The sequence below is a fragment of the Nyctereutes procyonoides genome, unplaced genomic scaffold, assembly GCF_905146905.1.
Source record: "Nyctereutes procyonoides isolate TBG_1078 unplaced genomic scaffold, NYPRO_anot_genome, whole genome shotgun sequence".
NCBI classification, from domain to species: Eukaryota; Metazoa; Chordata; class Mammalia; order Carnivora; family Canidae; genus Nyctereutes; species Nyctereutes procyonoides.
In genome coordinates, this window is record NW_026575129.1 from 7,768,027 (window position 1) to 7,794,912 (window position 26,886).

Sequence of the window (26,886 nt, forward strand, 5' to 3'; positions counted from 1 at the left end):
GATTTCATGATTAACAGAAGTTCAAGGACATTAATCAGTTAGGTAAGATCACTTCTAAAACATAACACAAGAACATTTGCTTGAGAAGCTGCTGAGATTTTGACCTTATAGAAAAGACTGGAAGAAATCTAAGGGTAATAATAAGAATAAAATATTAAAGTGATATTTTAATACCTAAGAATTCCTTATAATACGTAAACGATTGGGCAAAAGGGTACTTGGGGGGGGGTTTCATTTATAGTCCTTGTATTTCCAGATATTATCCACATAGGTTTTAAACCTATTAAACTGAGATAAGATTCTCATCATTAGAGGGTTATATGTATAGTTAATGTATAAAAGAAATTTCTTAAAAATCCAGAACATAAAGACTCCTAACTCTGGGAAACGAACTAGGGATGGTGGAAGGGGAGGAGGGCAGGGGGTGGGGGTGAATGGGTGACGGGCACTGAGGGGGGCACTTGACGGGATGAGCACTGGGTGTTATTCTGTATGTTGGTAAATTGAACACCAATAAAAAATAAATTTATTAAAAAAACAAAATTTGAATAATTCTAAAAAAAATCCATTAGCAGAAGTTTGATAATGAAGGAAGGAGATTTAAATGACAGGCATGTTTTTTCTTAGGAAGGGCTATCTCTCAGAACTGATGCATCTTGGTTAAAGACACAGCTAAAACTTACAAATTCAGAAGTCTCAAACAAGGATAAAAACTGACTCTATATCAGTAATTCAAAAACAAAATCACTGTATGCACTATCTGTAAAAGTGTTAATCTTATTTTCAACAAAGACACTAACAGGCATAACAAGGTACAGTTGAACAGATTATATTCTCTTGAGGAGAAAACACTAAAAATAGTCACAATTCTGGAGCATTTTCTTGCATGTCAAAAAAGAAAAAAATAAATCTAAGAAAATATGTCAATTTACCTTTGCCTTTGAGATTCTGACTATGCCTTGATACAACAAAAAATAAACATATACTGGAAGAACTGGTCCTTGAATTGACAGAAAAGCTGTCGCCAACACAATGAATCAACTTCAGCATGCAAGTGACTTTAAGACAACAGATGAAAAGCCATCTTAAAAAAAGTGATGGATGGAGGTTTGGATCGAAGATTACACCTGATTCATGTAAAATATGTTTGTTTTATTTTATCTTTCTAAGGAAAGTCTACCTACCCTGTCTGAGCTACTTATGGGGTATAAAATCTTTTGTCTTATTTCACATGGCATTATGACTCACAAATAATATTAGCAAAGTCCAGTTAATCTGAGATATAAGTAAATATTTCCAATTAAAAACATATACAGCAACAAAGAACCAGCTAACTTTGCCATTCAAGTTTAACAAATGGAAAAAGGTTTTTCCATGGTTTCTTCAAATTGAGAACTTGAGAATTTCCTATGAATTACGAAAATTTAGTTCCTGTATTACAAAGACTAGATTTTTAACGTGAGAGTTTATTTTATTCTATTTTTTAAAGATTTATTTATTTAGAGAGAGTAATGTGTGATCACAGACACAGCAATGTGTGTGATCCTGAGCATGTATGTGGGGGGGGGGGCGTGGGCAGAGGAAGAAAATCTCAAGCATACTCCCTGCTTAGCCGGAAGCTTGACACAGGCTAGATTCCACAACCCAGGAGATCACCTGCACTGAGACCAAGAGTCAGAGACTTAACCGACTGAGTCATCCAGGCATCCCTAACATAGATTCTAGATTTATATTTCAAATATTATTTTAAAATTTGCGGATATTACCAACTGGAGACCAAACTTATATGCCATCCGGGCCCAAATCAATAACTTGAATTATATTTTGTTTTTTTTTTTATTTTTTAAAGATTTTATTTATTTATTTATTCATGAGAGACAGAAAGAGAGAGAGAGAGAGGCAGAGACACAGGCAGAGGGAGAAGCAGGCTCCATGCAGGGAGCCAGATGGCAGGACTTGATCCCGGGTCTCCAGGATCACGCCCTGTGCCGAAGGCGATGCCAAACCGCTGAGCCACCGAGGGATCCCTGAATTATACTTTGAACTATCCATTTATCCACTTATTCATTCATTCAACAAATACTTATTGAATGCCTACCATGTGTCAGGTGTTTTAAAAGACGTTCAATTAGGTACTGGATGACAAGTTAAGAAAGTCACAAAAGACAAATGTGGTTTCATCTCTCCTGGAGCAAACAATTGAATATTGAGAACACAATTTCCAATACAGTGTGATAATGGACAGTGAGAGAATCACTGAGGACACAGTAGCACTCAGCTCTCCCCTGAGTACTACTGTGGTAGGAGGCAGCTGGTAGTAGTAGCAAAGCCTTCCCAGAGGAAAGTACATACAAACTGCAGCTGAAGGATATCAGCCACACACGGCCGGGGGAGAGAGGTACTCTTTCTATTCTATTCCTTTAGGAAGAGGACATTTATAAAGGAATCGAAGGAGAGAACATTTGGTTTGAGAAACTGAAGCGTATTTAGAAGAGTGTGGTAAGAAATGAAATGCGGCCAACTCCTGCAAAAACTTCCAGGCTATATTAAGAAATCTTCACTTTATTCTGAGGATGATTAGGGAGCAATTGAAGGGTTTAAAAGGGAGTAAGAGAATCATATTTGCATTATGAAAATGGATTTTTAGAGAGTGAGACCAGAAACAGGAAAGCTGGTTAGGAGGTTTCTGCAAAACCCAGGTGAGGAGGTAGCCTAGATCAGGGAGGTGCAGTGGGTATGGCGAAAAGGGAAATATACTGTGTGTGTGTGTGTGTGTGTGTGTGTGTGTATTCACATAGACCTTTCCTTGAAAAAGCTCCTAAAAAACATTAAAAGGAGAAACACACATAATTATCCTTAATGCAATAGCTAACTAAAGAGCTAAAAAAGAAAGAAAGAAAGAAAGAAAAAAAGAAAGGAAGAAAGAAAGAGAAAAGAAAGAAAGAAAGAAAAGAAAGAAAGAAGAAAGAGCTCAATAAACCTCCAGATCAGTAGAGATCCAGATAGACTGTTAGGGGAAAGTAAAGAGGAAAGTCACTATTTTTACTGAGAAGATTTTATTGGATATTTCAGGTGACTTAGAACAGGCTCAGGTGGCAAATCTGGTTCCATATGGGGTAATGTTTGCTGCTATTATAATAGTTTTTGTGATTTTCAGAAATGTAGTGAATTACCACAGTTTTGAAACTCAGGGATTCAGCCTAAAAATCAATAATAGAATTCATATCTTTCAAATAAAATGACCTCATTATGGAATTAAGCTGTCTTACTTTTCCTTGCCACAGAAGACATTAACAAATTTGTACATACTTAAAAGTACTCCACAATAAATGCATTTCAAGAAGATTGTTTTTAAAAAGCACTGACTATAACCGCACTTCATTTGCAAATGACAAATAGACTCTGCAGTGTCTATGCTTTCCTTCCATAAGCAAGCTCTCTTATGAGAATGTAATCAAATTGCTCCATTGCTTAGCAACCACAGGTAAAGAGCTAATAAGTCAGGAGTCATGATTCTATGGGAACAATCTGCAGGTCAATAGCATGATTTCGGGGAGGTATGGAATCCTGCTGTGGCACTTTCAAACCAATACTGACACAGAGCATTAGAAGAGATGAGAGTTAAAATGCAAATACTCTCATAATCGATTGAATTGACCTATATATATTGCAATCTGGTACAACTGGCGGCATCAATCTGCCAGAAGCATCTATAAATCAACGTCACAGTAAAACTAGCACATGGATATGGCTTCCTAGGGAATTTTTGTTTTATCAATTTTAGGTAAGCCACAGGAAGATGTATTTAAATTAGAATGAAGGCAAGGGCTCTGATGTTCATCTAACCAAGAGGAAATCTCCTAAGGAAGAGGAACAGGCACAGGGGAAACAGTTTTTGAAAATATTACCTGTAACCATTGTGACTGGTCATTGTGGCCAGAGGTCCAGGCATTCACTTTGCCCTGTTTGTCCAGCCGAGCCTTCCTTGGTTCCCAAGTGAACATGTCCATGTTGAGAGTCCTGAAGATGCTTGAGGCAGTGATCTGATAGTCTTGTATATGTCCTGATTTCATCCCCAGAGGCTCTGAACAGCCTGAAAGAAAATGAGAAGGGCTCCATGAGAAAAATAATTTATTACCCTGGAAGTTTTCTATGTTCATTTTGGATGGGCAAAAGAAGTTTAAGCATAATGCTATTCATTTCCCCAAAGAAAAAGCATCTAAATTCAAAAAAGGCTATAATCAGAAATAAATCTGGAATAAAATCGAAAAACAAGATAGCCAATTCAGGCTATTTTGTCTGAATATATTTTGGAAAAATTGAAAACAAGGCAGACAATTCAAACTACTTTTCTGTGATAGATGATTTTGCAAAATGAAAACAAGGCTGAAAGGCTCTCTCCTGTCTCATTACTGATAGCCTCATGACTATTCCCTGGTTTTCAACAGTTTCATTGTGTCTTTAAAAAAGAACATTTTCTCACAAAGTATATTTGGTTTTCTCTTATTTGTTTCCATAATACTGCAAATGAAAATTCCCTCAGTACAAAGTCATTTTCACAAGCTGCTCCAGTATATTTCAAATTGGACAGTATTTTGTTTTCTGAGAAATGTCTGTTCATCTTTATCACTGATTCTTATAGACCAACAATGTTCTCCTGTATATTGAGGAAGCTTATATCTACTTGATGTGTACCATGTGCCAGACACTGTGCAAGTATAGAATTTAAAGTAATAGATAATATAATAGAAGAAAATAAGGTGATTCTAACAAAAATCATTACTGCACAAGCTTTCTTATAAAAACTTACATTTAGATCGTACTCAATAACCTCTAGTATTGGGTACTTTTGAAAGACTTTTCAATTTTGGTACATATTTTGTCATATTTGACCTGATATGAAATTTTGCTTTCTCTGTCAATGGGAAATTGTGTGGATATATTGTGTGGATGTGTCCACAAGTGCCGGTACATGCATGCATGCCTATGAGTGCGTGCACACACACACACACACACACACACACACAATTTCTCAAGGAAACTTACAACAATTTCCCAATCTTGAGTTGCAACTGTGACAAAATTCCATTCATAAGGCTCATACCATTATTCTATCATCATGTTAGTCAATGGTTGAGTCTTCCATATGTACAATTGCTATATTTTGACCAAGGAACACACAAAATGAGTTTGATCATCAAGAAAACCAATATGAAAAAAGGGGACTCTCCAATCAAGGCTGTCTCCTTGTACTCTACTGGTTTCCCACTTACTCTCTGTGTGGCCTTTTACCCATGATTTAACTACTTCATGCCTCAGTTTTCTCATCTGTAAAATGGTGGCAATAGAAACTAACTCAAAAAATGTTCTAAGAAATTAATTAAATAAAGTATTTAGAAACAGTCTGGCATATACCTAGCATTCAATAAATGTTAGCTATGCTTTTTATTTCCATAAACCTCATTCTGACAGATAACAATGTTAAGTCCCCAGATCAGCATATCAGTGAGCACTAAATAATGTAGTAGGTTTGGCTGCATTTTCTGAAGCTAGGCTGTTTTAAGCCAAGGCTCTAAGAGAGGAGGCTCAGAACTCTTCATTGATAAATAATTCTTAACTACTATTAATTGCTTTCTGTTCTAGTCAATCTAAGTCACTGCCTTCTTGAGGCTTCTCCATGCTTGCCTCCACCTCCACCTTCTGGAGGAGAAAAATTGCATGACAAATCTCAAAGATTCTAGGAAGTTCCAAAGTCTTAATGACATACCATTTATCTGCTGGCAGTTCTAAGGTAACATGATATTGCCTGCATTATAGATTTCTGACTTTTCTATTATGACCATCAACCCACTCACACCCACCTTGCCCTGATATTGGAGTCTTTGTAGAACTGGCTGGCTTGCAGAAAGACACAAGGGGAAAGGGAAATTGTTTTTCTCCTTTTGTAATATAATATTTGAAATCTTGGTTAGAAAAGGAATGTTGATCATTTCTGCTTAGTCACAGAATTCATTTCATACCCACTCTGTTGTCTAGCATCTAGCCCAGAGCAAGTGCTGAATAATTTGTTCAAAGAATGGATGAATTAATGACTATACCTCCTCTAATTACAGTCATGATTCATTTCATTCTAGCCATCTTAAATCACACCTCTTTTAGAGAATTTAAGGAATTTTCTTTTTTAAGTGTCTGGGAAAAGATTAACTGTTGATCTTCTAGAAAGGCTGAGAGATCTTATAACAGCTTATTGAATACAGTAAGGCAGCTTGTGCTTTACAGTGTTGCAGTGGATGGTGGGAAATAATTTGGCACATTATATTACTGTTTATTTCCAAGTGTTATAGCTAGCCTCTCTGCCAATTTGCCTCACATCACAAATGTTCCTTCTCATCCACATGATTTCATATGTGTAGATTAATTAACACTTTTTTTACCAGAATGGACAGCACCTAAACAAAATGAAATATTAACAAAAAAAGATTATTTCTATAGCCCTAGTTTTTAAAAGCATCCAGTGAGAGATTTTATCCTCTGCATGCAAGTTTGAAATCAATTTGTGGAATTGGGAGATGGGGTATGGCTTCTTTTTAAGAACATAAAATCTGTAAAGTGTCAGGTGTAACTTCCTGTAATACCTGAAAGTAAAATATATTCATACCTTGGGAATGTAACTGTGCCATGTAAGATAGACTGACCCTCATGAATCAAGAGACTGGAAAATTGGGGAAAGTGATGTTAAACAACTAAAAACCATGGGGCTTGGCTTCTTCTTGATTGCTTTATGATGAATGACTTAGGGATGACACTGGCCTGTGATGATAGAGTGACAAGTAATATAAACACTGCACAGCAATGATTCTGTTGAGATTTCTGGCCATGAACAAGCTGGTCCGAATTACCAAAATAAAGGAAACATCATTGTTAGGATATTAATGGTACTAAAACCATATGTTGGTTACTTTATAAAAGACACCCATATATAGAATGAAAATGTAATCCTTAAAATAGATTCACTCATCTGGCCAAATGTCTCTAATTCCCTTAAATGTAATGAGCTCACTTAAAGTTTGGCTGTTTTTAATAGTAACTTTTATTTGCTTAAAAATCATTCTCTTTCTCGGCATCACAAATAAACCTAAAAAGGGAAACAGAAATAAAGCATGCATTTTAATGCCTGTGCAACCTCTTGAAACGAATAAAAAGATCTCAGTTGTCCATTTGGAGAGATGTGTCCTCCTACTCTTAACCAAATGGCATTACCGTAAGCCTGAGAAAGTCTTTCATGCTGAAAAGGGGGGCACACATGAATTTTTGGCTTTCTCCAAAACAGCTGTTTGAACAAATAATCTCAGGCCATAGTGGTAAAGATAGTGTTTAAATGTTGATGCTAGAAATACAAGTACAGGCACCAAAAAAATAGCACAGTGAAATGCCTAGACAAGGTTTTTTGTTTAGTTCAGAATCTAGCTATATTGAAATGGGACCACTGTGAGATCCACACATTAAGTCTTCATCTTTATATCTAGTACCGATGCTCCTGGAAGACAAGAATTATTTAACTCCGAATCCTTTGATAGATTTATCTTTGAGCTGGATAATCACTGTTTGTACAATAATCAGGTGGCTAGATAAGAATGATCTCAGAATGAATTTATAGTAGCTATCATGGTTTTGAAGTATTACTTCCCAGGGAGGAATGATAAATTTACATGTTTCATAAAACCTAAACAAAACAAAACCAAGTTCTTCTGGTGGATAGACAAAGATAAAGCTTACTTTCCTAAGCCATAGAACCCAAACATAACTGCAATTTATAAGGTCAGACAGATTCCAGTTTTTACTGAACTTTTGTCACAAAATATAAATCACAGTTACTCCTAACAACAAGACACATTTAAACTTGACAAAAGTTTCCAGTGAGTATTTGTTGTACTTTCTTTGAAATACACTGCTCCCTCTACATTAATTCTATTCTGTAGCATGTTCTAAAACTTGTTTATTCTATACACACACACACACACACACACACACACTCAGTGAATCATACCCTAGACCTTTTGTAGCAGAAATTAAAATCTATGAGCGTTGGGAGATAGCAAATTAGTAGTAGACTACATACAAATGTATTTTTTTTTCTTTAAAGAGTATACAGAAATAAATAATATGAGACTCACCCGATAGCTCACAACCAAGAAGCTCCATTCTCAAAGTGCAGTGTCTCCGACAAACTTGAGGATAGAGTCTTACATACTGAGCTTTTATCGGGGGTGTGAAAGAGTTAGCATAGGGTGTGTTGTTATCAACATTTCCACGAAAAACCTGGTTAAAGAGATATTAGAGAGTTTAAAATTATTACTTCTAACGGCTTCTTAACCTAGTTTCCTATATTGATCTTATATCCTACCCAACGTAATGTTTCAAAAATTGGATTAAGTAATTTGGGGATCAGGAGCATTTAGGAAGCACCTCGCCCTCAGTAGTGAATATGAAACCTATAGATAGAATCCTAATGGAAGCTATAAATCACTGTCGTCTGTGGCATAATCTATAGGCTACTATGATGGTCCCGTTGATTTTAAGATCAGTTCTTCAGAGCCAGGGGGGTGCTTCTTTATTTTTTTGAGACATGAGTACCTTAAACCTCTCAACTTAATCTGGGTCTATCTGTTCAGGCTGCTACTTGGTATTTATAGGTGGGTTTTGTTTGTTTGTTTTCCTGTAGGAAACAGTCTTCACTAATACTTTCTAATCACTCAGTCTCTCTAACACTATGATCAGATTTAGGATGCTTCAGGGTCTGATTCCTCAAGATTACTTTCTTATCAGTCAGTCCCAGATCACTGGGTGAGAGAATCAAAGTCTTCATATATATATATATATATATATATATATATATATATATATATATATATACTATCTATCTATCATGAAAAAACAGTGCTTTCCTCTAAAAATTAAATGCTAAAATTGCTAGCGTAAATTTTTAATTCTTTAAAATTTCATTCTTGTTTTACTTTTCATAACCTGGTAACCAGAAAGCTTTATTTGATTTCACTTAAGAAAGCATTAAAAAAATCTTTCATAAAATTTATTAGAGTCTGGTTATAACCACTTGGTTTAAATGGGATGAGCTGCAGTCTTGATATTTTTAAAATTAAAACTTTAGAGGAAAATTTGATAAAAAATTGGGACTATTATATGAAAAGGCAAAGTAGACACTGAATATTATATTCATTTTCTCTAAAATATTGTATTCTGCTAAATAACAAAATTGTTTTTTAATATGAAGTATAAAAACATACATCTTTTCTATCACTTGGTAGTTTTGTTAAAATTTTTTTTCTTCAAAAATAGTAATTTTGATCTGTACGTATATGATTAAGGAGAGTGCTAATATGTCAAAGCAATAAAATGAAATTGAAAGCTAACTATTTTTAAGATAAAAATTAATTGTCATACACAGAGCTATGCTAACATTGTGATAAAGTGTTTATACAGCCAACAATTAAAATCTGGGAAAATCTTAAATGGTAGCCACTGTACATTTATAACTTGGAAAAACTCCTTACACCCTACACCATACTAGTTCAATTTTTAAAAAATCACAGATTTTTTTGCAACAACATAAAGCTTCTGTTGAAGACTCTGTGAATATTTGGCAATCAATGATTATTAATGGTATTTTATTTTTTAAGTTAAATATGTTAAGTCAGTCTTACCATATCTTCATTGGTGCCTTTTACTTTGTACATCACCCAAGTTTTTCCATCATTACTATAGGCGATTTTGTAGGATTTTATATACTCTGGACTTCCAATTCTCTTAGCTCCTTGAGTAATCACGCCAGTAACTCTCATTTTTCTTTGTAAATTTATCTGAGGAAACAAAGCATAAGCAATGGTAATCTTACTGCTTTCAAGATAACAATATTGACTTTGAGAATAGAACATTTTTATTTATTAGTATAGATTTAAAATAATACAAAATTATATCAATTTTCCTGTATTTTTTCCAGATGATTATTAAGTGTATGTCAAGTTCAGCTTCAAAATCTTTCTCTAATGGAATATATTTTTTAAGTAAGCAATATTTATAAGCAAAGTTTGAAAAAGGCAATGTGCTACCAAAATATTAGTATGCAGAACATTTGGTTGGTTACAATACGGAGATATGACTTAGTAAACTAAAAAAATGGCAATATTATCTTGTCAAAATTGCCTCACTGACTCTGAAAGAGTAATATCAACATTATTTTAATGTGTTTCAAGTTCTTTTGGCTTCAACAAATTTCCATTTAAACGAAAACATGAAAATCATTCTGAGATCACTGAATACTAGAATAAAAAAAAAAGTAAAGGTAATAGTAATGACAAAAACAAACAAAAAACCCAAACAGAAGTATCTTCAGTTTCTAGACCTTTATACTGTAGTCTCCACTAGGGGTTATGGACGTTTTTCAACACATAGTTGCTTTTCTCTTCATTTCACCATATGGAGACTTTCTAACTGGTATTTTCTCTCCATATATTCTTGCTTTCTAATAGTTCACTGTAAGAGTAACAGTTATCTAATAAAATTCTTAATATTCTTTTCATAGTTAAATAGGGAGCTCCTTTGATATTCTATATATAAATAGATACTGCAAGGTAAGAAAAATACTTTCTTCATATATGGCAAACGTTAAAATTGTTCTATTTGCAGGGTGCCTAGGTGGCTCAGTCACTTGAGCATCGGACTCTTGATCTTGGCTTGGGATCATGATCTTATGGGTTGTGGGATGGAGCCCCCCATGGGGCTTTGTGCTCAGGAGATCTGCTTCTCTCCCTCTCTCTGACCCTCTTCCCACTTGCGTTCACTCTTTCTTTCAAATAAATAAGTAAATCTTTAAAAAATTATTCCATTCCCTCTAGAATGCCCTTAATGATGTTTATAAAATCTTAAACTAAGTACAAAGGTACTGTCTCAAATGTTCTTGACAAATTGCTATAGAGCTCCCTTCTCACCAATTACAAATCAGAATAATTTAAATGTCTTATATGATAACATTAAGTTAATAATTCAGATATCATTTCCCAAAGAAAATGAGAAAATTTTCAGATTCATGCAAGTGACGAGGATTTTTCACTTTGTGATGAGACTAAGAGTTAACATTTGTAGAGCATGTGCATGAGGAAAACAGCTCCTCTATAAATCACTATAAATATAGCATATATAAACTGTATGCTAAATATATATTCATGTTACATATTCAAAAAGTTAAAAATCAGAACTAAGAAAGCAATCCTTAAAACCTTCCCACCCCCATACAATCACTGTGACTTATTAAAGGCCTACAATTTTTATTTCCCTGGATTTATAGATTTTGAGTTTTAAGTGTGTTAGGGGCAATCCTGAATCCTTCACATAGCAGATGTTCTTTTAGGCTTTTGAATATTTGTCAACATGACAAGGTCTACCTTCCTCTTCATTCTGAGTTTCCCAGTCTCATATCATGAAAATCCTTCTCAATCAGTGTTCACAAGACAATTCTCTTGTGAGAAGGCAGTCTTGATTCATGTATAAAGAAAAGCTGGAATTTTGAAGAGTTAAAGAACTAGGGTGGGATAGTCCCCAGCTTCTAACTGGTGAGAAGAACTTCTTCATTCTTGTAATATGGAACTTACAAGTAACATTTTTGTTAAATTCTGGGTCTTTGACCCCCTTTCTTCTGCAACAATGCTGAGTAAGCTGACTCAGCTGCTCAGTTTTACTTTTCTCATTTCAATATTCTGACATCAACATTATTGACATGAATAGATTTTATGTCCCACTCTCTTGTTTGGAGGCTCAAATAAGAATATTCTCTATGAAGGTAAATTTTACCTATTACTCTTAACATTTATCTCACCTAGTTTTCTGAAGATTGATTTGGGAATTTTAACTATGAGTTTAGAATAGGTAACCTCCAAAAGATACTTTATTTCAATATGTTAGGTTATTTTTCCTATGTGCTAATTTGCACATTGCTATGGAAGAGCAACATTGTTCCAAATCTTACATATGATCTTCTTCCTTTTTAAATCTGAGATTCTTCATAGTCTTAAACATTTTAATACATACAACACAGATACTGGGCACTTTTAATCATGTTTTCCTCCCATTTTGGAAGCCAAATTCCACCCTTGATATTGCTGAACATTCCTTTTCAATTATCTTCTATCTTGTTTCAATTATCTTGTTTATACCTCTTATAGACAGCCAAATTATCTCTGCTAGAGTTTTGGCTGATGAGCTGTAGACTCATTTTCTAAAGCTCAAATTGTGGAAGTATAACAATCAGAAAACAAAAATTTGAGTACATGTTTCTTTCTAAATCATTTGAAATGATATTTTAAAAGATTCCTATTTTCTCTAATATTTATAAGCTCTGAGTGTATATCTCAGGGAGCTGGAATTCCAGATAATAAAGCAGCACTCAACTTGGGTTGTATCTAACTTTAGTCAGTATTTGTAATTAAATATCAAGGCTGTTTTCATTAAATATAAATTTTATAGAACACAGGTTCTGAAATTACTAACACTTACTAGGTTTTAGACTTTTGAGTTCTCCTATACACAGTACTCTTAAGCTCGGGTAATAAGATATTCTGTGTAAGATAGCTAAGATTTCACTATCATGGTCACACTCCAATTTAATATCAGGGTTCTATATTGCTGTGGGAAATCAACTGAGTATTGGAAGAAGGCAATGGCACGATTTTAGAAACATCTCATCCACCCAACTTGCTGTAAGTAATCCTCTTTCATACCATTCCAACCTTATGTTACAATCTCTGTAAAATGACATTGGATAAAAGATGAACTGCCTTTAATCTGTTCATTCTGCCTGTATGAACCACTCCAAACACTATGTTAAAGGTCTACCAGGGATTACATCAGAAATTCCAAAATTACTTCCTGAACTTGTTAGCTAATCAAATACACAATGAATTGTTTTCATTTATTTACCTGGTTATTATTCTAATGGGAAGTAGGTAGACTGCATGCCCTTAGGAAAAAAAGAAGTGAAAAATAAAAAAAGAAGTGCATTCTAAGGTATTTTGAATGAATGGTGCCCGTGGTATGAATATAAATATTAAGAATTATAATCTGGATCCAGAATGCCTAGAACCCATTGAAAGGCCAGGGAGAAGGCAAAAAAGAACTGACAGCTTCAGCCCTGGCTTTTGTCATTTCCCACCAGTATAATCTTGGACAACTTGTCTAAGTTTTCTGAAATTTAATTTCCTCCCTTGTAAAAGGGATTTTAATAGAATTATTACATGTGAAGATTATATGATGTAATGCATGTAAAAACTTAATAACACCTGCCACCAATCTCTTGGAACATTTGCTTCTGGGATTGATTTTTAGTTTTTGTTGTTGTTCAAATGAAAAGAAGCATTTTTTTCCATCTTAACTATTTGATGTTAGGGAATTTGGACTTGGAGAGGTATACTGTATTTATTAGAGCTGATAATCCTAACAACCATATGAAAATACCTTTGGAAACAAATTCCAAAGCTATGCACTGTTAAGACATTTAGGGCTATTAGGTTTAAGTGTGTGTGTGTGTGTGTGTGCATATGGGTGTGTGCGTGCACGCGAGCATGTGTGAATCCAGCCATAGCTTCAATGTGGGGAAAAAAGAAAATTCATATATTCCTGACAAGACAGCAATAAGCATGGAATACTAGCCCTCTCTCCTGAATCCAGCACGTGAGATATTCCAGGTTTGAAAGTTGAAGAGTAGGCACAAAGATTTATCAAACTCTAACATAAAAATTCATGGGAAATCTTTGGTGTGATAGGAGTTTTTGAGACCCCAGTGCATGTCTGTATGTTTGGGATGTGGGGAGAACTCCAAGGGCGAGCGATGGGAGACAGGCTTGGGAAGAGCTTTCTAAAGTTGCCCTTTCTCATTCTATTTTTCAGTCTGGCTTCTTCCTGATTTTCCCAGTTCCAGTCTACTGCCAGGGGGAGGCAGTGGTGAAATGTGGGCCAGGTTGGAATGGGGCATCTGCAGTCACTAATAGGTGCTTCCTTCTCTGCACTCCACATCTCTGTCTCTGCACTAAGGAGGTAAAACAGAATGGTGGAGATCCTGAGAAAATCAGTGTCTGGGGCAAATGAAGCAGAGGGAAGAGAAATTCAGGGTAAGTACAGAATATTACTCTGTCAGGAGGCCCCTCTTTGCACCAATGCAACCCACCTGGAATAGCTGATATTAGAGGCATGGTTTCACTTTGTCCTCCAGGTACATCACTAGCCAAGACAGCCATACAAACTCTGAGAATTGCCAAGCATTGTAATCAAAAGAAGAAAACAAAAACAGAACTAGTACTAGAAAAAACTAATCCAATAGAACTGAAAGGTAAGATTTTTTAAAAAAATTCTCTAAAAAGATAAAGACATTTTTGAAACATTAGACTGAAACAAAACAGAACTAATTGGAAATACTGGGATGAAAAATATAATCAAAGTTTAAAATTAAGCTACATAAGGTTTTCAATGGGGTGATTTCAAGCAAGGAGACAAAAGCTGCAAAATAAACTAGTAGCCCAAGACAGGTTATGAAACTCCTTCCAGAAGGCAGTAGAATGGGATACAGAGATTGTCCATACTGGCAGATAATACAACAATTTAATCTGAGAATTCAAGGAAGCAAAAATAATAAAAATGAATTGAAAAGTTCTGCAAATTTGCTTAATATGAAATCAATATTTAATCTTTATCAGAAATTAATTGAAAATGTAATATAAATAGTGTGATGCTGCCACATGTAAAAGCAGACAGATCAATAAAACAGAGTAGAAAATCAATAAATAGACCCCACTATGTAAGGGAACTTTATATATGAAATAAGCGATACTCAAGTAAGTGGAGAAAAAATAGAATATTCAACAACTGGATTGGGATAATTTGGTAGACATCCTAAATAAATAAATTTAGATCAATATCTGTCCTTTTATCCCAGAGTAAATTCCAGGTAACTTAAACACTTAAATGAAAAACAAACAAACAAACAAATAAACCACCAAAGGACCAAGGTTTCTTGGGGGGCTCAGTGGTTTAGCCTTCAGCTCAGGTGGTGTGATCCCAGGGTCCTTAAATGAGTCCCACATCAAGCTCACTGCAGGAAGCCTGCTTCTCCCTCTGCCTATGTCTCTGTCTCTCTCTCTGTGTGTCTCTCATGAATAAATGAAATGTTAAAAAAAAACTTTCTAATCATGGCGCTAGTTTTAAAAATGTTTTTAAACTAACAATTTCCCTAAGATAAAAGGCAAAGTAAAATGAAATACAAATGACAACTGGGATTAGTGTTTTCAAATCATATCATAGCAAAGAGTTGACTAATCAAAGATATTAGAAGATCTTGCATATTAATAGGTAAAACAAAAACTCAGTAGAAAAAACATGGGCAAGGGACTTTGTTAGTGGACATCAGAAGATATACATGTGGATCTTCAACATATAAAAAGATAGTCAATCTTACTCATAATAGAAATTAAATTAAATCTACCCCAAGATACTCAATTTCTAAATATTACACAATATTAGCTAAAGGGTAAAGAAAGAGGCAAGCTTATACATTCCTAGTGGGAGTATAAATGACAGTCTTTTATGAAGGACTTTTATGAATTTAGTGACATGAAATGAAATGACAAGTTCACATTTTCTTAAACTCAGTGATTTCATTCTAGGAATGTAGCCTACAAGTATAATCATACATAGGCAAATTGATGTAGGTACAAAGTTGTTCCCTGCAGCACTATGTATCACAGAACACAATTTCAAACAATTTAAAATGTCTATCAATAGGGATCTAAGTCATTTCATTATGGAAAAGTCCAGAAAATGGAATACTATTCCATTGTAAAGCAAAAGAACAAGAATGGGGGAAGGTGGGAGGAGAAGAGCAAGAGGGTGAGGGAGAGGAAGAGAGAAAAAGAAAGCTCCTAGTATATGATTTAAGAAATTACTGCTTGTCAAGTTTTGGTGTGGTATCAAAGAAGAATATCTACAATTATCTGGCAATTATATGGAAAAAGCAGTAAGATGTTGGCAATAGAACAATGTGTACTGCATACTTTTGTTTATACTACTGTAAACGGCAAATAATACATATACATATTTTCTTGTACAGGGTTACAATGTCTCTGAAAGCAAAAACAAAAAACTGGTTAACAATGGTATCTTCAAAAGGAGGTAAACAGCCGGGGCAGAGAAGAGGGAAGAATAATTTTGACAGTACTGTACATACTCCTTTAAAACTTGGAAGTATGTGATGTCTTATGTATTCAAAATATAATTTCTATTCAAAATATAAATACAATAAAATAAATATAATGAAAGTAAAAATAAAAGACTGATAATAAATGTTATTTGTAATAGTGAAAGTAATTATAAAATACCTATGGAAAATATTTTTTAACCAAAAGACATAATGGAAGACTGTATACATTTTAACGGACAAGAAAACATAATAAATTTATTTTCTCACTTTTATTTGTAAATCTGCAGTTTTTATCAAAATCCAGGACAGTATTCTGTGTTATAATAAATTTAATCTAAAGATCTATAATTCTATTTTAAATTATACATAGAAAACCAAATTTTCATTATAAAAAATAGAGGAATCTTGGAAAAGTTATCAAAAATGGGCAAAATTAGCCATATATTAAGACATCACAAGATCATTTTAATTAAAAATAATGTGGTGCTAACCTAGAGACAGAAAAATACCTAATTGGAATTAGAAAAGGGGTCCAGGAAGAGGCTGGAATGTATATTCACACTTTAGGAAGCTTTACAAGTCAGGGGAGAAAGGCCAGATTTACTAAATAATGGTGGGAAAATTGATATTCTATATAGAGAAAAACGAGGTTGGATGGTAATGTACTAAGGGCCAAATGTGAAAAGTACACTATTCATCTAATAGAAGAAAGTGTAGTAACATATTTTAGTGACCTCAGAGTTGAAGACGCTATTCTCAAGAAGACCAGAAAAACATGAAATGTGAAGGGAAAAATGAAATTGGCTCCCGCCTGCACCATATTACAGGTTTCTATTCACCCAAGTATATTACACGTAAAGTTAATAGAAAGGTGACAGCTGGAAAGGAGAGATTTGTAATGTCTAAAACGGACAGGGGCTTTTTTAGTACGATAGTGTGCAAACTTTTAGGTCTCAGGACTCCTTTACTCTTAAAAATTACTGAAGGACCCAAGGAGCAAATGCACTCACACACGATATGTGTGTAATATATATGTATATACACATTATATATAGTAATATATGAAGTATATATAATATACTTAATATATTAAAATTAAAACTGACAAATTAAAAACACATTTATTAATTAATTTAAAAATAACAATAATATACCCAATACATTTTAACAAAAACAACATATTTTTATAAAAAATAACTATGTTGTCCCAAACTAAAAATGTTGAAAGGTTATTTTACATTTTTACAAATCTCTGGAGTATCTAGCTTAAGAGAAGATACTCCTATCTTCTTGTATTTGCTTCTGCATTCAATCTATTACAAAATATTTTTCGGCTGAGGTAAATGAAGAAACCATAGCTTCATAGAGATATGTAGAAAAGAAAGGACTATTTTAATAATCTTTCCAGTTAACACGTATAGGTTTCCTTGCTAGCACATCCAAATTTGACAGTAGTTTTAAATTTTAGTTGCCATGTGGAATCTGAATTCTATCAATGGACTTTTTATTATATATATATTGTTATATATATATATATATATAATATATATATATATATAGTTAAGTTAAAATTCATTGGTTTATCTTGCACTTTAAATAGATTTCCTACCTATGCATGGTTTTGTACCATTAGGAAATGATCATTTGGAAAATATGGTCTCACTGACCTATGAAGAGTTTCTAAATATCAACACATTTAATTATATAATATCAAAAAGTTATTCATTAATATCACCACCAATTTTATCAGAAAAGTCTTTAAGTATTAGAAGCTATCAAGCTCACATCAGTACCTACATGTTTTCCAAAATTCTAATTTTCACTTGAAATTTCAAATTTTGTCACTAGCAACAAATGCTGTCAGCTATGTTCCTTAATGTGGCAGGACTACTTTGCTCATTTTCAAGGCAATATCTGCCAAGTATCCAGATATGAATAGTCATGGTTTGTAAAATTTGTTCCTTAAAGTAAACATGATATTTAAAAAGGAGGGGGTAGGAGTGACTGAGTGGCTCAGTTGGTTAAACGTTCGGCTCTTGATTTCAGCTCAGGTCATGATCTCAGGGTCATAGGATTGAACCCTGTGTCGGGCTCTGTGCTGGGCATAGTGTCTGCTTAAGATTCTCTCCCTCTGCCCCTCTGGCCCTCACTCTGTCTCTCAAATAAATAAACAAATGTATAAAGAAAATAAAAATAAACTATAAAAAAAGGGAGGGAGTAGTTCAGCTTGCAACTCACACAGTCTCCCAAGTGCTTTTCCTTGAGATAATCATCACACTTCCAAACTCATTAGAAGTGCTTTCTGTATAATTTCCATTGGATTGTGCATAATATTAAATACATAGCAAGGACTGGCATTTAATAAAATTAATGATCATTAATGCTTCATCAAGGACATTCTTAAATGAGCTGAATTTCTTTAAATTTTTACCCCAACATGTGCATGATGGAGATAGATAAAATGACTACTAGGACCGTTTGGTGCTAGTCTATTGATTTGTGCTAAGGAACCAGCAGTTCTAAGCACTGTTGTTTTGTGGCATCCATGCAAATATTAATACAGTGAGAATGACAAAGAATGATTTAGAGTTATTATGGAACTAGTGTGGACCTGTGAAGTTCCTGAATAAGTACTTTGGGATCCCCTCCTTTCACAAAGGTTATGTGAGCTACATATGCAATTGAGAAGTACTGATCTAAAATATACAAAGTGTTTTTACAGAAACACAGACACACACACACACACACACACGAGATGAAACTACTAGAACATGGAGTAAAGGATATTAAAAAGCAATTTAGAGAAAGGAAATAGCAAGAGCCAAACTCTCACTATTAATTTAGTAAGTGCAAATTAAGTAAAAGACAGTAATTGATAGCCAAGAGAGTGGCAAAACAAAAATGTAAGATAATATCAAGTACTGGTGAGGTATTCCTCTAATGATATATCAACTGGTATAGTTACTTCAGTCTGTTAGTCGTTAGCAAAATGAAGCAACCTGCTTTGGGGTATTATTCCTGAAGAACTGTGACCTATTACTGAAAAATTTGGCCTAAGTGTTCAACGAGAAATGTACACACATATTTACTATAGATTTTTTTTATGTTAGCAAAGAAGGCAGTTTAAGTGAATATCCCTAGAGGTATAAGAGATTTAAAATATAAAATGCATGTGTGTGAACATGCATGGATGTGTGTGCATTCTTGCGCAAATACACACAGCCATACTTTCTAAGAGCCAGAAATGGTGAGCTGGATTTTACATAACTATCTGACAAACACAAGAATATGTGAAAAAGCATATTGAAATATACAAAATACCATCCACATAAGTTTAAAATCAAACATATACAACATAACATCACACACTTTCCAATAATTTGCTTGTCTAAATCAACATAGGAAGAATGAAATGACAGGTCACACATCAGCTTTACTGTGCTGGGTTTCTGTAAGGTATGAGGACTGAGGAAAAAAGGTGGGGAATGAGTAATAATACCAAGAAATGAAGAGATTCCTCATCAAATCAGTGCTGGCAAATGGTATCCTGAGTGGGGGAAGGGATCATTAGTTCCTTCCCTGTATTCCTCTCTTCTCAAAGACAATGACTTATGACCACCCTACGTAATAGTACAAAATATTTTCTGGACTCACTACCTAGTATAAAATATAGTGCATAAGCATTTTAGACATACTTATTATATAACGACATACTTAAAATTATTTGTGGTTGTCACTTAGGCGAAAGCTTGTATTAAATAAGCAACTGGCTTTAAAAGTAGCTTTATGAATAGCTAATTGTTTTCCTTCACCTCAAGCTTGTTACCAGAAGTTGTGATATACTTAAGTAATACCTTCAAGTGCGAGTCTGACTGGTAGCTGGTATCACTGCATAACAATAATCCAAACATAAAATGCAAACAAACACAGTTTGCAAAAAGGAATTACTATATTGTTTTATTTAATTGAAAAAGAAGCATTCAGTTTTTTAAATGGTGTAATGCTTGGGAAATAGAAGACGGAGAACTCCTTTTTGAGGAAACTTTAGGAAACACTTCCCAATTGAAGACTGTTAAAAGGTAAACTGAAGCATATTAACATTTTTTTAAAGAGTCTATTTGAGCAAAAATCAATTCAAATGGGCAGCACCAATCCAGAAGTGGTGGGAGTGCCCTGCCAATAAGGGCTAGGGGAAAGCCTTTTATGGGGAAGAGGTTGAAGCAAAGCAAGGAAATTATTTGATAGGCTATAGCTTAACCAGTTACATTATTTGGGAAAGCCTAGTTAGCTGATGTGATTGGTTGTCCATAAGGTTTTGATTTTTTACCCTTGAGGCATTATGGGCTTAGGTTTTGGTTTGCTTCCTTAGGCTGCTAAGATATTAAAGCCAACTCAGTTTAATGATCTCATTTATTTAATTTGATAAGATCAACTAGCAAGAAAAATAAATGCCTGATTCATAGCTTATTCTTAGGAAAATCATGTTAAAAATCAAACACTTAGTCGTCATTTACTTCATGATTATCGAGGCACAAACAAGCAGTAGTTTGTGGGCTTCTGTATAAAAATGAAGATTTGAAGATTAGCATATCACATCAGAGTATTATGTAAATATATGGTACTTATATAATAATGACATTTTGTAGAAACCATTATATACCAATGTTTTCATAATTTGCATGAAACAGGCAGTTTGTTCAAATTGATTACTAAGTGGTAGTGAATAGAAATTTTTGAAGTATTATTTTTTCTTTTTTAATGATGAGGATTATTGATTACCATATAAATAATAAAAGCATTAGGTGAAAGAGTAATAAAAGGATCTTCTAGACAGGATGAGACTTCCATATATTCCATCATTAGAATTGCTAAAAATACAACATGAGGAATTTGCTGTTACTGTATATTAAATATGCATATATTCATGCTTAAACTAAAAGAAAAACATTTCTTAAAGGAAGAACCACCAAACTATAACTACTTTTCAACTTCAAGAAATGAGTCTTTCACTTGAACATCAGAGGTCCTTCTATTGAGTTAAAAACCTTATTCCTCATGTGATTATTATAAAGAAAATATGTAATTGAGAAATTAGAGAACCTAAAGTTGTAAATTGTCATTATTCATAATACTTTTATCTTAACAGAGATTTTATTTTATGTACTAGCATTCTACCTCTGGTGAATGAAAATGAAAACAAACAAACAAACAAACAAACAAACCCTCCATACACTCAATAAGCTCTTTTTTCCTAACACCAAGTATCTGGAAGTATGTGAGTACAGAAATTTATTTGAAATTTCCAAATAATGATTTTGCACTGATAGTATTTAAACTTTTATATCTGTAAATGAGATTTTTAAAAATTCACCCTTTTGTTCATAATCAGCCTCATTGAAGCACACACAGTTCACAGTGAAGACAATCCTCCTAGGAGGCCTTTTAGGTAGAGTGTTGGAATAAAAGTAAGCTTCAAGCAAAAAGAAGAAGTAACCATCTGTTTTGTGTGATATGAGAAATAACCTGGGCCTCCCAGGCAGTTTTAAATATTTGGATTGTAAAGATTATCACTTATGGGGTTAAAACAAACAAACAAACAAACAAACCAGGAACATCATCACTAGAAGCTTCTTGTTAAAAACAACACAGAATTAGAACTCTCCCTTTCTTTCACATTATCTTATAAATGCATTTTATTGAATCCCTCTTTAACATGTTCTGTGGAGACCTCAGTGGTGGGAAGCATGGTGAATATGCCCGAGGAGGAACACGTTTGTTTGAAGTACATCAAGGAGAAAGGAGCAACTCAGCAACAGTGCGTGGCTTATAGTTTTGACATGACTGGTCCTAGTTGCTATAATAGAATTTCTCTAAACAATCTCCATGTCACCAAAAACCCGATCAATGGATGCTCTCTGTTCCCACTGTTAAGCATGCTCCCACCTCTGGCTTGTTGGGCTGTTCTTGGTGGGGCCCACCACCCCCATTCTTGCTGGCTGAGCTGCATGCTCACCAAGAGTCAGTTGCATTTGTTCTCCAACCTGTTTTTTTCAAGCTGTGCTTGTTATTTTAATTATGTAATTTAGTTAAGCGTAATTGCTAAAATGTAACCGGGAAAGGAGAGGGTTTTTTTGCCTATGAAAACATGAAAAAGCTTTGAAAAACCTCAGAAAGGCAAATTACTGAAAACAAACAATAATACTGGGGAAATGATTAATAACTATTTATCTAAGATATCGATATTTAGGATTCTATGCTTAACTTCACCAGTATGTTTAAGCAAAGAAATAAAAACTGAAGTTTTAATAATGCTCTATGAGTGTGATTCATCCAAGACACATGAAACAGAATTTAAATTTTTTAAATCAATTTTTATTAGCTAACCAAATATTAATTCTGAAGCTCCAAAGAAGAGGGCTTCTCAACTGTCTTTCGCTATTCTGAGTGTTGGCCAGGCTGAGTGTTTGACATGTGTTCAATTCATTTAACCACCTTGTTTAAAAAGAGATGGGAAACAGCACACGTGAACAGACATAAAACAATAATCACTTTATGATTCCTTGCACCTGGTAAAGCTTCCAATCAAAGTGAAACACCTCATTCACTGAACAGCATGCAACAGAAGCAATACACTGTCATGGGTGTGATTTGTTGGTTGTTCCAAGAGTCCTGGCCTAGCATAAAAGTTTCCTCTGTGTTTCCACCTGCTTCTAAAGGGCTCTCACTATATGGTACTCAACTCTCTTGGTACTTGCTGTGGGTAGACTTTCTTCACATGCTCCGACATTCACAGCTTCACATTCAGAAGTGAATGGAACTGTGACTATTTTGTTTAAAGATTTCTACTTCTATATTAAGTTCGATGGAGTAGCATATATAAAAGGAGCGTAGAACTCTCATAAATAAAGTTCTACGGTCTGAAGTATAGATTTTAATTCATATGCTCTGAATTTTAGATTTTTGTCTCTTTCTTGGTTACTTCATATGGCTAGGCCAAAAATTAAAGGAGTCATTGTTCATAAAAAGCCCATCAATCCGGACAGATTCAGTAAAAAGATGGAAGGGAGGGAGGGAGAAGAAAAATAGAGAAACTGTGTAGCCCAGATAGGAAAAGTTAGAGAAGAAACAGGAGGAACAAAAAAAGAAAATGATCTCAAGACACAAGAAGGAATGCTGATGCCAATAAAAATCCATTAGAATTAATGAAAATAAGGTCGCCCTGCTAATCTTTACTTTTCAAAGAATCCTGAGATGCTACCAAAAAGAAAAAAAAAATTCTTGCTGCCTAAGCACAGGGGCACAAGTGAATATGCTATAAAGGGAGAGGGGCGAGGGAGGCTGAGGGCGAGACTTGACTTTCTTACATTCCTGTAGGTGGCAACAGCTCTTATGTGGGAGGAAGTTCCACGTAGGATCCATGTGAATGTTCTCCTCTGCTTTAACCATCTCACTGAGGGGACTTCAGAGTGAATGTGGCTGAGGACAGTGCTGAGTAAATCAATACAATAATAACAATATAGCTACAAACAAAAATAAAAACAGGATCTCCAATTACTTTATGGATAGTCTTTGCTAAAACTGAGAGTGTCCTGATGCCAGTATCGCTGCCCAGGACAGTGAAGGATTAGTCGGCAGGAAAGACAACATTATCCTTCCGTGTGCTCTCTGATTTCTCTTAATTCATCGTATCATTTGTAGCACGCAAACAGCAACAGTGTCAATAGGAGAATTTCCACGTTTTGCTATGGGAACACTCTATAGTTTCCCATTTATGAAGATATTATTGGTAGTAGCAGCAAGTGTCCTGAAATTTTAAAAGCTGACATGGGATCAATTAAACATTAAGACAAAAACCAAATATCACACAATAAAAACTCAAAAAGTACTTGTGGGAAGCAGAATACAATGATAATCTTCATTTTCATGTACTAAAGAAAAAAGTCTACAAAGTAAACATATGCTGTAGCACAAAAGATGGCAAGATTTCTAGGATATTATTTTCTAGTATTGTGGAATATGAATGAATTAACCAAAAAAAGCAATAAGAGGGCTCAATAGACAGCCTGGAAAGCTCCGGGACACAGATGTAGTAGCGATTATCAAGTAATAACTTTTTAATATTCTTTGTGTTCTTCTAGATTTAAAATAAGTACAAACTTACATCTGTGTTTTGAAAATAGAATAAAATAAATAGGTTTCAGAAGTTAAATTGTATTGCCATATTGGAATATATCAGAATCGGCTTTGAACAATAACAAAATGACTTACATTTCATGGCTTTGAGGACTTCATGATTCAAAAATTTTGCATAAACAGACAAACTAAACAGTGCTTGGCTATTTGTCCTTATGATGAAACTGTTACTCAAGACCTACAGGTAGCTGCTAAGAACGTTACTAAGGAGGCCAAGCAGATTATCTAATTTCAGGCAAGCTGAAATGTCACTGGATACAAAAGATTCCATGCAGTGAAGTCACCCTAGAAGAAGCAAATAATACCTTCTAATCTTCTACTTGCCTCTGTATTTCTATAGTAAAGATTAATTTGTAATTTGCATTGTATTTCTATGGGAGTTATGGGACTACCCTTAAATATTTAATTATTTTTGAATAATATATGGAAGGTAAAGTGCTCTAATATGTTTTAACCTTCTGAATACATTTATGAGCAAACAAATCCTGAAATTTGAGGTCAAGTTTTTCACAACAAACCAACATCTGGGACTGGGCTTGCTGAGATCAGGATCTCTCATTTTCAGTGGTCAGCAAGAATGGCGGTGCTATAAAAACACTGGAAAGATGAGAAACAAAGGAGAAGCAAAGCCCAGGAATTGGGAGCCCTGTATCATACATCTGTAGGATGTTCAAGATGCCTCCTTTCTACATACTGATCAGCAAAAAGGACCTCTAAAACCCAAAATTTCCTGCATCCACTGGAAGATACTAGAAGGAACAACAGAAGCTCTGTTTCTTCAGGGCAGGAAAATAGCAAGATGTTTGTTTTTGAAAAGTCAGGCTGGCAAGCTAGGTGTGCCCCACTGTTCCTAACATGGCCTTGGGCAAGTTTCTTAACCTTTGTAAACCAGAATTTCTTTATCCATGCAATGCTAATAAGGTGTTATCTAACACACAGGGTTGCCTGAGTATTAAAGATGATGTTACTCTTACCTACCTAGCATTTTTAAGCATTTGATGATTGTTTGTTATCCTTACCATTTTTCCCAGAGAAGAGGAAAACTGAACTTTCATTTATAAATGTGGAAAAACAATAAAAAGAATGAAATGATTCTTTAATTCACCCTGATTAGGCACATTAGACCCTATTTCTTTAATTTTACTTTTCAAAATCCTTTTATATGCATGATACACTATTTCATTTGTTGTTGTTCTTTTTTTTATGATTTTATTTACTTCTTTGCCAGAGAGAGAGAGAGAGAGAGAGAGAGAGCACAAATAGGGGGAGTGGCAGGCAGAGGAAGGGAGAAACAGGCATCCCGCTGAGCAGAGAGCCCAATGTGGGCTCAACCTGGACCCTGGGATCATGACCTGAGCCAAAGGCAGATACTTAACTGACTGAGCCACCCAAGAGCACCTATTTCATTTGTTTTTTTATATTAGGCTTAATAAATTAATTGGACAATTCTGGTCTTCTGTATGGGCCAACAGGGAAAGATAATGGGGGTTTTTGGTCATCTTTGCTCCCTAAGTGAGGAGAAGAATAAACAAAGAACAAAACCAACTACAGAAAAAAATTCTACTCCTCGCACAGCTCTTGTGGACTCTGGTCCAACAGCAACTCCTTAATAACACGGAAAAATAACATTTGTACTTGTTTTCAAAGAAACAGAGTTTCACCACTACCAAACAATTCTGTATAGCAAAACATTAAATTATTTGAAATTTATAAGGAAGAAAATAAAATATATCTCATTATTTTAAAATAATAGTTTAACTGAGCAGACGTTGGTAATTAGGACATATTTTAAGAATGTACTGATTGTATCATTTTTAAAGGCAAATTTAGGCAAACGAAACTATACTTGATTTTTTTTTTTTTTTTTTGTAGCTTAAACTATGGATTTCTTCCTTTGTTAAATCACTTCACTGCTTTCAAACCTTCAGTGGCTTTTCCCTCCCACCCAAATTAAAACACGTATATTTTCCACAGTGGCAAGCACGAATTTCTATGACATCCTACAACTTAGTTTTCCAGCTGTATTTCTGACTATTATCACATGTGCATTTATGCCTCTAATCTTTAAATGGATTTAATTCATCCATTATTTCTTGCATGTCTATAATCTAAAAACATAATGACAGCTACAGTGGGAAATGTAAAAACAGAAAAGATTTTTGCATCTGTTGCATGTAATCAAAGAGTAAGACACACAGATAACTAACTACAAAACAAAAGAGAATGATATATATATGATAATGGAGCAAATGCCTTGTCATGGACATAAAGAGAATATCAATAATACTGGAAATAGGAAACCAAGGCCTAGAAATATTAAGTGGCCTGCCCAAGGTCACACACCGGACTGAATGGGCATCAAAGACTCAGAGAAAGAAAGAGAGAGAAGTGCACACGGTGGAGCACCCACTATGCCTGGGGAAACGGGGGGTCTGTCT

The 26,886-nt window shown here is 34.4% G+C and overlaps 1 protein-coding gene across 2 annotated transcripts in view; it reads right to left on the reverse strand.

Annotated features, from left to right (window-relative positions):
* The window catches only part of EDIL3 (EGF like repeats and discoidin domains 3), a 397,168-nt gene that overhangs the window by 92,137 nt on the left and 278,145 nt on the right, over positions 1-26,886 (reverse strand). For both annotated transcript variants that reach the window (XM_055342305.1, XM_055342303.1), the window contains 3 exons: positions 9,720-9,875; positions 8,175-8,319; positions 3,909-4,093 (listed from right to left, as the gene is read on the reverse strand). In XM_055342305.1, the coding sequence (XP_055198280.1) occupies positions 3,909-4,093; positions 8,175-8,319; positions 9,720-9,875 (486 nt within the window). The remainder of the gene's footprint in view (positions 1-3,908; positions 4,094-8,174; positions 8,320-9,719; positions 9,876-26,886) is intronic.